The following is a 13052-nucleotide window of genomic DNA, read 5'->3' on the forward strand; positions in this document are numbered from 1 at the left end:
CATTTGAATGTGTGGTGTGGCAATAAAGAGGTATGAAGCCAAAGTAAGGAAAGATTGTCCAAGAGCGACGCCCCAGTACAGATGTTACCAGTTTGAGCCAGCTGTATGGCAAACACAACAGAAGTGGGAGGGTTGTCAGGATGGAAGATGTGAACAAAACAGTTGCAATTGACATGTAGCGTGCCTGCTTTACATTCAGTTAATCATATGGAACAACAGGAGGGTGGAAAGGATAGTATATCATCCATTAAGTAAAAACCACACTAACTAAACAAAGCTTACTGAGGACATCCAGTGGATGAAAAAGTAGGAATGATGCTGTTCAATGTCGTATTATTCAACAACAGACTGTCAAAATTCTCTGTTTCTTTTATTCTTGAGGACATTGTGCTCCATTTATTAAAAGAGATACCAGGATAACATATAAACGTGAACTGTTGTACTTTACCACATTTCGGCATATTGCACCTGTGTTATTGTCTTTGTTCATAAAAGCCTAGGTATCAACATGTGCTTCATCAGTGCTGTTTATGATTGATCATGACATGATATTATTATAACATGTTTAAACACAACCTTTACAAAAAAGGCATACAGCTGCCAGCTGCCAGTTCAAGGTTTATTATTATTATACAAATACATCAACTTGATGCAGAAAAATAATTTTAGCCTACAGGTATGTATATCATGTACTGTATATCATCATATAAGCTTACTGTTACCATCACTGCTTATACTTTTTGCTTATACATTTCTGATAGTATTCAGGTTGTATTGCTATTTACATTATGTTATCACTTATTGGCTTTGCACAAAACAATAAATACATCCTTGTTGCCTGTGTACTTGGCTTCTATTACATTCTGTAATAATAATTGTCTTATATACATATGTATGTACATATATGAACTTTCAGTATCAAAGTACACTTGTACGCAAATTTTTGTCAATTTGTCAAAATATCAATTGAGTAAAGTGTAATGAGTCAATAATTGATGAAGGAGTATCAATCGGTAAGGTTTGGATTCTCCTTGACCTGGGGCCTGTTTTATTAAAAACATTTCTTAGCTGTATACTTTAATTTAGTCTAACATAATTTCTGATGGTGTGCTTATGTATGATTCATAAAAGATACTGAACATAAAAAAACTTATTTAAGCAGGTTCTACGAATCCCATTTATACCTTACATACCTGTGATCTATAAATCTCAAATCAACTTAAATTGACTGCACCTGCCTTGAGATTTTCTCTTACATAATAGCAGCACAAATGAGGGTCAAGAATAGCAGTGGACAGAGAAAATCAAGCTTTTTGGAAGATGAGATCAGGTGATGGCAGAGTAGACTGGAGCCAGGCAGCACATATTATTCACTGGACTAAATAGTGGGTTGACAAACAAAGCAAAACATTCAGCTCGAGAAAGGCTTAGATGTTCCAAACTCAACTCAAACTGTTCCTACATAACCAGCAGGAAAATCACTTTTTTTTTTTTTTATTTTGCAGCGAGAAAAAAATATTTCCATATCATAGTAAGGTTTAAAAAATAACTACTTATATGTGGCTTTCTGCTTAATACATACTTCATCAAAATGTATTGTAGATCTGGTTTAAAAATGAGGCCCCTAAATGAGGCTTGTGGTCTTTGCAAAGTTTCTCTTTCCTGAAAACAATAGTGCACATAAGGATGCAGAATGAGCAAGATGGTGGCTCAAGATCATTGTTCAGAAAATAGCAATGCCATGCTTAAAAAAAGAGACATCAGCAAAATCCACATATACTGTTGAGTATCTGAGCATGTAATAGTACTTTTGTTTGTTTGTTTTTTGTCAGTATATACTTTCATTTTGGTACTCTGGACAGTTATGAGCAATGCTGTTATCTCTATCCAGGCAAGGATAAAACCATTACCACCAATGACTTTCATGCTATTGCTGTAAACTTAATTTGACTTTATTCTGGCCATTGTCAGTTTGGCAGTTAATCGGTACAAGGAAATGGATTTTTAAATCTGTTTCATGCCCCACAAAAAACACACTCACAGTGCGGGAAAGTGTATTATCTTTACTGATAAAGCTAAAAAATTGGTTATTTTCTATGTTAGTTTTCTTAAAATGTTATAGAACACATGGTGTATGTATCAGGCATCTTTGCATTCATCAGCGGCATGAACACGGAAGTCGACAGCGTTTCCAAAAGAGGACTGGAGGCATTTGCATCTTGTCTCCAACTTTGACATGTTTGTTTTATTTTCATTCTTCCATTTCCCTGCCTGCCTGCACATCTTCATCACAGACACCATCTTCTCTCAACCCAAAATACAACAAGCAAAAATGCTGCACCACACATAGATTAAATTTACCAGTCATTATCAGCAGCATCTTCTCTCTGGGGAGACAATGTGCTGACACTCTTCCCCTTTCTCTGTTATCTTATTTAAATCATCAGAAAAAATAATTGAACCTTAAGTTAGGGTTAAGACATGGAAAGTGTATATAACATACAAACAGAGGGGTGTGTGTGATAGTATTCAGGTATGCTATTCAGGATTTAAATGTCAAGTAACTAAGTACTAAGTAATTTGGTATCATTACCCAGGGCGTACAGGTAAAACATGCATGAAGTTCAAATCACACTATCATACACTGAACACATGAATGCTTTACATGTTATTTAATGGTACAATTTATATTTTACAACATCGTTTATGTAATGATCAATATGTTACACCAACACTGTAAACTTAAGTACTATCTACAGTGCTTTTTGAGACAGGGGACTCAATTTTCACAGCATCCGATAGTCAAGAAATTACATTTTTTGAGAAAATGTTTTAGACTTAGTTTATTCAGTGTGACAGAAGAATACAATCAGATATGCAAAGTAAAAATTTTATAATGTATAGCAAAATAGGGTATGCACAGTATAAAGCTCTAGAAAATATGTAGAGAAATATGTAGAACTCAGAATATTACATTTACATTTGCATTTTAATTTAGGGCATTTAGCAGACGCTTTTGTCCAAAGCGACTTACAATAAGTACATTTGTCACAAGAAAGAAACCACAACATATCACCATTGATAAAGTAAGAATGAAAAAATAGAAAAACAATTTTCAAGCCCTCATCTGAGTATAGTAGCTGCTATTTATCAAGGATACCTTAAGTAGTAATATTTCAATCCCTTGTTAATTTTAAGTGTAACAACTCACCATATACCTCCCTGTGGGATAACTATATGTTCACACAGGGTGGCAAGCCTTTGAGAAACGAGATTTGGAAATCTAAGGGTATTGAAAAACTTGTGGACTTGATGGAAACCATGATAGAAAACTACTTACATTTGCTCAAGCCAATAACAAGTATGGTTTACAGGATAAAGATTTCTTAGCTTAAATGCAGATAAGAGCACAGCTTTCTGGCTATTTGGGACGGACAGTGATTATACCCAAACCATCAAAATTAGAAGGAGACTTGCAAAATATATTAAGGGATAAAAGGAAAATTGTTTTCAAGATTTATAAATTGTCAAATGGCTCCCAAGTCAATACGTGGAGTTGCCTTCAAGTATTTGGGAGAGAGATTTTGCTATTACTCTGAATACAGATGTTTGGAGCACAGTTTGGAAAAATATTCACAAAATCTCTAAATCTGTGAAACATACACTGTGGGAGAGAGACCTTTTTTCTTGGGGTCTTCCTGAGTTGCACAGTTACCAGGGACCCTCTACTGTGCCTATTGGACTATACACCTCAGGGCTGTTGGACTAAACATTATAAATGTTTGTTAACCTTTGGCTGTATGATGGCCAAGAGACTTACTGCACAGAACTATAAATGTACAAATTTACTGGATGGTGATCAGTGGCTGAGAGCTTTTCTGGACATGTCAGTCATGGATTAGGCCGCCAGATCGTTTTGAGTGGTCCAAGGTTGTTGAACTGATCACGAAGATTCCACTTTATCCAAGATTGGACTCCCAACTAACTGTGACCTGACTTGTTTTTCACTTATGACTTTGTAGTCCTGCAGCTCACCTCTGTAACACCTCTGTTATTATTGCTATTATTTCATTATATTTCCTATCTGTTTCTTTTTTACTTATTCATTTATTTTATTTATTTTCCCTTCCCATTGTTGTACACCTCGCATTACACAATCTTGTTATTTTCAAATATGGTATGCTTGTGTAAGGTGTACATCTGAAAAATAAAAATTACAAGTCGAAAAAAAAAGGAAATGTGCAGATCTCATTAGCATCCTATCTTAAAAAAATGAGCAGACTCACTCAAAGTCATATACGTAGAAAATAAACAACAAAAAATTACAAAACAGAGCTTAATCACATCACTGCTTGGGGAAATGTAATTCCATGGGTCATAAAAAGTACCATTGTTACAACATGGCTTTTAACCCATGACCAACTAATCATTTGAGAATAAGGATATGGAAGATAAACAATGTAACTTTGGCATTAACAATCAGTTTTACTCATAATACATACTACAAGTCAGGGAATCTATTCAATGGAAGTGCAGTGCTTCAAGGGTAACTCCACCAATTTGTCACATTGAAAGGCCTGGGCAGTACTACTACATATGTGAAAAAACAGTAATGGAAAGCCTTTTGTAGCTCTAGAGGAAGCTGCACATAATCTGATAAATTAAGGCTAAATTGCATTATGGGTAATGTAGGCACCAAGTTCTGAAAAACAGTCCACTGGTCTAGCATTGCACTCCGTTAACTCTGGTAAACCCATTATGGACAGTTCAAAAATAAATGATCAAATCGATACAGCAGCACCAGAGATATTTTGTATTTTTCCACACATTCTTCTTCCTTTACAAAACCTGGCAACTACATTACCCACAATGTCAGTGAATGACATCACCAGAGACAGTTTATCAGACTACATGTAGCTTCCTCTGGAGCCACAAAAGGCGTTAAACTCTTGTTTTCATGTATCGTCACCCTAATAAAATAATGGCCTAAGTCAGTTTTTGACAAAAATGAGTTTTTGGCATAAATAAGCTCCTGATAATGCTGGCCACCTCTGTTAAAATCCCCATCAGCCGTAGTTGAAAGGATCATGCTCTTTTTTCCCAATAAGACAATTGCCTATGTCAAGAGGGTGACTTAGGCAATTTTATTGGTTGCCTAAGTCAAAATAATTGAATCTTTTAAAAAACATTTCTGACTTAGGCAATTTAAACAAGCTTTCATGATGGCAGCTGCTTCAAGGAGCAGCAGACATTGTAGCACAGAAGAAGCTCTAAACTTGATTTTTGAGTCAATATCTACTGGTGAGTGACAAAGTTTGCTATCATAAATTTTTTGTTTAAACTCTTGGGAGATACTTCTTGTGTGCTGGCCTGCTGCTTTCTCCACTTCAATTGTTTAATTTAACTCAGGGTAATTTCAGTTTTGAGTGTCCAATAGGGAATGGAATGGCAATTTATGACAGTGTTAAAGTTGCCTAAGTCACACTATAAGTCACTTTTATTCTTTAATATTACATGATTTAGACACAACATTCTATGTATCTCAAGAGTCATCCACTATGAGGGCCTTTTTGAGTGAAATGATTAATAAATATCCTATGGTCTGCATTTGGTGAAGTTTTTTGTGTTTTCCCAAAAGCTTGAAAAAATGACTTAAGCCATTATTTTATTAGGGTGACGGTATGCTGTAGTAGTCCATAAGATCTGATTTACACACTTTAATGTTACCCTTTAATCGCAGGAGTACCCTTCTAAAGATTTAACAATCAATTTTACTTTACTTATGCACATGTACAGATGTTTGGTTTTTACAAAAAACTAATTACATTCAGCTTGAAAGCGACTGTTTACTGTGCACCCTTTAGAACCAGCTGAAACATGTTGCAACTAATCATTATAATCATTGTTGATTAAGCTGTTCAAGGTTCATTGTCATTTTAATTCCAAAGACTCTACTGTCATAGAAGAGAAAAAGAAACCTGAAAATATTCAAATTTAAGAAGATTTAAGAATTTAACAGTTGTCAACTAATCGATTAATCATTGCTCTAAAAAAATAAACTAAATTGTTGTATTATATTTAAAGTAACTTACTAATGTTTGCTCAGAATACAGTAGATATGCACTGCATGTTTTATTTAAGTGCGCTTTGCAAAGATGCTTTCATCTCTTCTTATGTGTTGCTATGGCAAAGTAGCAGCTTAGAAAAGATGAGAGGTTACTTTATTATTGGCTTTGCTAATTACCACTGCAACATCATGCAGTAAAAGATGACATGTTATTTCCGTCTGAAGACAAGCGGGCTGAAACGCAAATTTCAGACGCCCCGCGTGATGAGCGAGCACTGTAGATGTACTTTTTGCTAAAGCACCAGAGGTCCAACATTATCTGCTGGAAGTGGCTCCTGAACTTTACCCCAATGAAGGCATAGAGGATAGGATTGAGGCAGCAGTGGAGGTAGGCTACGCTCCTGGAAATAGCAAGAATTCGGAGTTTAATCTTTTCTGCCTGACAGCTCCTCTCGGTAAAAAGAGCCAACGTGTGGTCCAGTAGAGCTGCGTTGTAGGGAAGGTGGCACAGGATGAAAACCGCAACAACTGCCAAAATTACACGAACAGCCTTGTGCCTCTGGCTGCTCTGTGCTCTCAGCAAGGTGTACACAATGCTGGAGTAACAGAACACCATCACCAGCAGAGGCAGCAGGAAGCCAATGGCCATCTGAAAGCTGGGAACCAGCACCTTCATCAGCTTTGCTGTCTCATAGTTGTCGAAAGACAGCTGACACGTGTGGCTGACAGTGCCATTCTGAAAATCACTCTGCTCTTCAAAGCGCTCAGTGTAGATAAGTGTGGGCAGAGTCAAAGCCACAGCAAATACCCAGACAACTGAGCAGATGAGGTGGCTGTAGATCAGAGTGTGTGAGCGAGCACCAAAGGATTTTCTAGCATGAACAATAGCAACATAACGATCGCCACTAATGCACGCAAGCAGGAGCATGCCACTGTAGAGGTTGATACTGTAGGCTGACCTTAGTATCTTGCAAGCCACTGGACCCATTAACCAGTTGTGCTGCTCATTGTATATGATGAATGGCAGAGCTCCAACAAAGATGAGGTCTGCCATTGCCACGTTGAAGAGATAGACATCTGTCATTGTCTTGGTTCTCTTGTAGAATATGTAGGTGACAATTACAAGAGCATTGCCAACCAGCCCGAAGGCACAGATGATGGAGTGGATGTAAGTTTTGGTGATGACCTCCATGGGGTTAGGGTCCAGGTTGCAGAACCCTCCATCTTCTGTGCTATAATCATAGTATGTTGTCACCGACTCCATGTTTTTAATCTGCAGAGGAAAAACACCAAACAGATAATAGAAGAAATACAACTAGGGTTTCAGCGATATTAGATTTGCTTATCTATGCTAGTAATGGTACTATGTGTGTGCGTGTGTGTGTGTGTGTGTGTGTGTGTGTGTGCGTAAATATACTTCACTTCAATTCTCTGAGTAAAACTGACATTACAGATTTTGTCTGTTTACAGGATAAGTACCAGTGTTCTAGTTTAGCTCTTCCTCTGGTTGTGAATGACCCAATTTCAGTCCCATTAGGCATCAAGTGAATGCACGCAATGGAAGGCTGCAGGTGGTTGCACTCTGTGCTTTGTCTGATCTTAGAAGCTGATAAGATCCTTATCAGATTTTAAATGTATCACTGAAAAACAGGGTGTAGAAACATACAGAGGTCACTAACATGTAACAAGGTCACTAAACACCAGCACAGGTTTTATAAGAGATAAGAAAAAGATCAAAGCGTTTTTTTGTGTCACACTATAACATTAGATTTCTCATGAGTTTTTAAAATTTAACTGATGAATATTTAATCACACCAACCAAAACGTGCTGCACATTTAATACAGCACATTAATAAAGACACATTTTTTCATTTAGCAAATAGTAGTATGTGGGAGACAAATTGCACGCTTCAGCTTACTTCGTCAAAAACTTGATCCAAAGAACAAACATGACATGTGATGGTATCTCTTGTTACAGAACTTTCACTTCTCAAAAAAGACAAAAGTAAAATGATATATATAGTGTGGTGTAGAAGCACTCTACAATGAGGAAGGTATTGTACATGTCTATTTAGGAGGACAATAGAACGGGGAAAGGGATGAGCCTGTTTTATAGAAACGCATTTTGAGAACTGCAAGTGTTCTGTAAATGTTGTTTCCATGTTTTGCAGAACTGACAGCTCTGGTGAGCTGAAAGTCCAGTTGCCTACGATACAGCACATAATATTACCATGACCTGGATAACTGAGAACCTTCATCAACATCTCGTGAGGTGTTCCCATCAGCGTAATTTTAGTTTTCCGTGAAACTAGTTAAGTAAAACTGATCCGGTCCTTGAAAAACTTTAAAAATGATCAGTGCAGTGCAGTTTCAGGCTTTTGAATTTATCACATGCAGAAAAAAAACACTTGTTATAGTTCCAGCCTTAAATGTTATTAAATAATGAATGCATAATAAACACATTCAAATACATTATGAAGTAACCAAAATTCAGGACAGAATTTAGATGTTTTATTGCTTATATTTTGTTTAGAAAACACATACCTTGCAGAATGATGCAGATTCTCTGTAATGTCTTTGTCTTTTGGGTCTGCTGTTGTCAAGTCAAAAGGAAATTATATATTCCTCCTCCACCGTTGTCAAAACTGCCTTTTAAAGAAGAAGATTTCAGTGTGGGGGCTTTACATCAAAATGACTGTAGGCTTAAAAAAGATCTCAATACAAGATAAAGCCAAAACCAAATTCTCACAGGCTCTGCTGATTTGTGAGTACAGTGTTTCTGTGATCTTCCTGCTTTTGATCTCAAACTGATCTGTGCTGCCCACCTTTGTACACAGATCCGACCAACAAAACAACACTGTTTCCCTCTGCATGCAGGGACATTCCCCCCTGCATGCTCAATGCATATTTAATTTTTTTGCTTTCCAAGGTATGATTCATTGCAAGATTGCTTGATCAATTGCTGACCATCTTCTTTTGTGACTAACTACTGTGTTTTCCATCAGATTTTTTGTCAATTTGAAGAAATCAAGTCTCCCTTATCAATGAAAAGAGTTTTAGAAGCTTTTAAATTAAAGCTTGCTTCCCTCCCATGCGTTCTGCCTTTGAACACACACAGCCCAACATACCACACACAGAAACTATTTTAATATCATGCATGCCCTCAAACCTCAGCCAGGTTTTGTTTGTATTTTCTGGTTTAATGTTATTTTAAGTTTTAAGAATTTATTTTATAATTGTAGATTATTTAGTCTGATGAATCCTTTACTTTTTTCACTTCAAAAACCATCAAAACAGTGGATATTTTTTGAGATTTGTTTTCACCCATGTCTGTTTGTTTGTTTGTTGGTTGGTTTGCTTGTCAGCAGGATGACACAAAAACAACTGAACGGATTGCCACAAAGTGGATGGAAGACAGGTCTCAGACCAGATTAGACCCCATTAACTTCCAGTGCAGAAAAAGACATATCCAAGAATTATTTTTTCACTTTATTCTCCTTGTTTTTTGACATTTTTAGTAATTTGTCAGGGAATAATGAATGGATTTTGATGAAAAATAAAATCAGGCATAGATGCTTTTCCTCAATATGACCAGCAGATAGAGCTGTTATTTCAGTGTATAGCAGACAATCAGTGGAGTTTGAGACTGACAGTCACAATGAAAAAGGTGTATCATAATGAACAATGACTTCTGTTTATATAGTTATAGATAGTATGATATATTTATATATAATACAGATATATACATATGTTGTTGCACAAAAAATTAACAAATGAGTATGCAAACAACTACGTGTTAACTTAAAAAATATCATAATTATCATAATTGAACACAACTGACATCTATCAATTTAATGTAGGGAAATTTTATGGTTTAAATTGTCTTTAAAAAGAGGAAAATACATACATTCACGAGGTAATTAAAGGGTAAATGGAGGTCTGCATCAATGTGAGATTAAATTGAAAATGTGCTGAGAGATTTAAGAGCCTGAGTGGCCTCAAGCAAGGATCTGTAAGAACAAATGTTGCTTTCAAAATAAAAGCTTTTATTTGGTGTAGCCTATTTTGGTGAGAGAGCAACACAAGTCATGCCAATATCAAACTGAATACTATCATGAAATGGGTATTTAATCTTAAATATAATTTTTCACAGATGCAAAAAATCAGGTCTCTCAGCATACACACTCAAAAAACTGCCCCATGCTATGGGCTGTATTCACAGACACATTTTCAAACACTAAACTCAATTATTTCAATTATACTGTATTTGATTGTTGCTAAAGTTGGTTTTAACCTGTTTCAATTACTCACAGGACAGGTGGAGCAGAGCCCTCAAGTTCCTGGACCATTGGTGGACCCAAGTTTAGTCAAATTAACAAGCGGATATTAGTCCCTAAATTTGTTTGTTGAAGCTCTTGTTAAAGTAGTTAGTAGAAGTAATAGTAGTAGTAGTAGTAGTCGGTTATTTTACAAAACAAAAAGGCAAGCATTGGCTTTAGTTTATGTGGTTTCGGCTTCTAAAAGGTGTTTTAGAAGGTTTTGATAATTTTCTGTGCCTTATGGTAAACTGAGTATCTTTGGGTTTACTGTTGGTGATATGAAATAAGTAACTTTATTAACCCTGGATCATTTATAGACACGCCCTTTTATCAATCAATTAGTTGAGAAAGAAATTAGAGATTCATTTATAATGAAATGTATGTTTTAGGCTGATTCCAGTAGCCTATTTCTAGTCTCAATATATTTATGTATGATTTATTTGTTGCAGTTCATTTTAATGACTAGAGAATTATAAAGGCTACAAAGAGGAAATCCACAGAGAAAAATACTTCCCCTTTCTCTCTCCTTTTCTCTCTTTCCTTTACTTAGCCTATATATAAATGAAGTTAATGGGTATTTATCCACCATAATTTAATTTTAATTAGAATTTAAGATAGAGAAAGGCTTTGGTGTTTGACTCTTCGGGTTGGCAACCAAAATAACATTTTTTTTTTTAACATATAGCCTTAAACGATACACCTTGTCAACAATTTACGGAATGTTGTTTGAACAAATATTCCTAAAATACGTAAAGGCATTTTGTTTTGAAGGTAACAGTCGGAAGTATAATGTCCCTCTTGGGTGTCTTGACACTGCTGGAGCTTTCTCTTACCTGATGCGCGCGCGATTAATGTCGACAAATCCGCCCTCGCGGGAACCCGCTCTGCAGGTTAGCCCGGTGATTCACTCCTCCTGCATTTATAAGTAGGACAACTCACGTCGTAGTTTTATTTTCCTTCTCGCACCTTACGGACACTATGAGTAAGTCCAGCACACTGAAACTAAAGGGCTTGTTTAAAGTTAAATCGCCTGAAAAAGAAAACAGGGAGCTGAAACGGTCTGGCTCCCTCAAAGATGGAGAGACCACAAGCCCCAGAGACAAGCCGAGGACCTTACCGGCGGGCCCCGGTCCCCTCAGCCCGGGAGACAACGCTACACTGGGGGATGATGTTTTGCCCGTTTCCCCGAAATCAACGAAGAGAAAGAAGCTGTTGTCATTTAGGCTGAAACGGAAGAAATCCAAGCAAAAAGAGGAGGAAGGAAATGTGTTCTTCCCTGAGACCGATGAACTGGACAGCTTCAGTAGCCACAGGTAAGATGAAAACAAGTTAGATAATTCATTTTCAAATGACCCTCTTGTATGTTATCACCACTGCAACAATGTCGGAGTTTGAAATAAACATACCTCCAATATATGTGGTCAGAACCTTCCATTAATAAATTAATTATCTACATAATAAAAAAACGTAATTGTTACTGAATTAATAGTGAAGCCGATGGGACCCCTTGAAACTCACATAGGGGTCCCTGGCAGTCTTCAGTCAGCACTTTGAAAACCAGTGCACCTTATTTCACAAGCTGACTGACCTGAGGGAAGCGCTTTAAGTGTGGGAGCAGAAAAATGTCACAGAACAACTGTTTTCCCTCTGGCACTAACAGCTGTGGCATTGAGCTATGGTTGAACTAGTTTAGTCATGCATCATTTTTGTTGGCAGCAACTTTTAAAATGCAAAACAAGATAACCAAACAGCAAGGAGGAAGAGCAATTGAAAATACTTAATTTACTCTTCTTGAAGTTATGGAAATTGAATGTGAAACACAGACTGACCCCATTCTCCTTAGATGCCCTTAGGCAAGGCATTTGACCTCCACCCCTTTAATCCATTCTCATTGGCCGACAGGGCAAGACTCTGGCAGCTCCTTGATGGGAATGTGGGGAACTGTGCAGTAAATAGCAGTTATGAGTCACTCTTCCCTGGATAGGTTAAAGATTCAAAAAGAAACTGGTTAACCTCAAGTGGTCATGAAAAATTGTCAAAGAAGTTTCCAGTTCTGTATTTATCCCAGATATTTCCATTTCTCTCTTCATTTTTCTTCACATATGTATCATCTGTATTGTTCTGCATCCAAACCAAGTTGTTGATGTGTTGTGATCTATTGTCTCTGACGCAGGTGTTATTGTCAAACGTTGTCAGGTTAATTAAGGTTTATTGACAGATGCTGTTGTGATATCAGGAAGGCAGGTTTGGATCATGCTGAAATTAAAAACCTGCTGTGCAAGTATGACACATATTCCTGTTCAGTCGCTCCATCAAGTTGATGATGTGTCTAACCTGGTAAATATGACCTAGAAAGAAGCCAGAGAAGGGGTGACACCTTCACACAGATGAGAGAGATGAATGTCACTGTCACTTCTTTATTAACAAAACAAAGGGTGCACAATATGACAATGATTATGTTTTCCCACTCAGCTGGGTGTAATTTTGTAAAATGGCTGCAGATTTTAAACAATTTCATTAATTGATACTTGGCTGTCTTAACAATCGATTCTCGGTTGACTATTAATAAAATATTAAATATGGTGGATGTTTTTCCATTAGGAAATATTCTCTATGTTTGATGCAAAATCAGAGTATGCCACGTAAGGAGTAAAAATATAAAGTAA

The 13052-nt window shown here is 36.7% G+C and overlaps 2 protein-coding genes across 2 annotated transcripts in view; one reads left to right on the forward strand and one right to left on the reverse strand.

The window, feature by feature from the left end:
- Window positions 1-6254: 6254 nt before the first annotated feature.
- On the reverse strand, window positions 6255-7331 carry ccr6b (chemokine (C-C motif) receptor 6b; the record flags this gene model as incomplete). Its single annotated transcript, XM_084380615.1, has 1 exon — window positions 6255-7331. The coding sequence occupies one exon, from the start codon at window positions 7329-7331 to the stop codon at window positions 6255-6257; it is 1077 nt and encodes a 358-aa protein (XP_084236741.1).
- Window positions 7332-11271: 3940 nt separating this feature from the next.
- The window catches only part of crybg1a (crystallin beta-gamma domain containing 1a), a 47957-nt gene continuing 46176 nt past the window's right edge, over window positions 11272-13052 (forward strand). The window contains exon 1 of the mRNA XM_084380973.1: window positions 11272-11699. Coding sequence (XP_084237099.1) covers window positions 11365-11699 — 335 coding nt within the window. The 5' untranslated portion in view covers window positions 11272-11364. The remainder of the gene's footprint in view (window positions 11700-13052) is intronic.

This window comes from Pagrus pagrus, assembly GCF_965226575.1.
Source record: "Pagrus pagrus genome assembly, chromosome: 18".
Lineage (NCBI taxonomy): Eukaryota > Metazoa > Chordata > Actinopteri > Spariformes > Sparidae > Pagrus > Pagrus pagrus.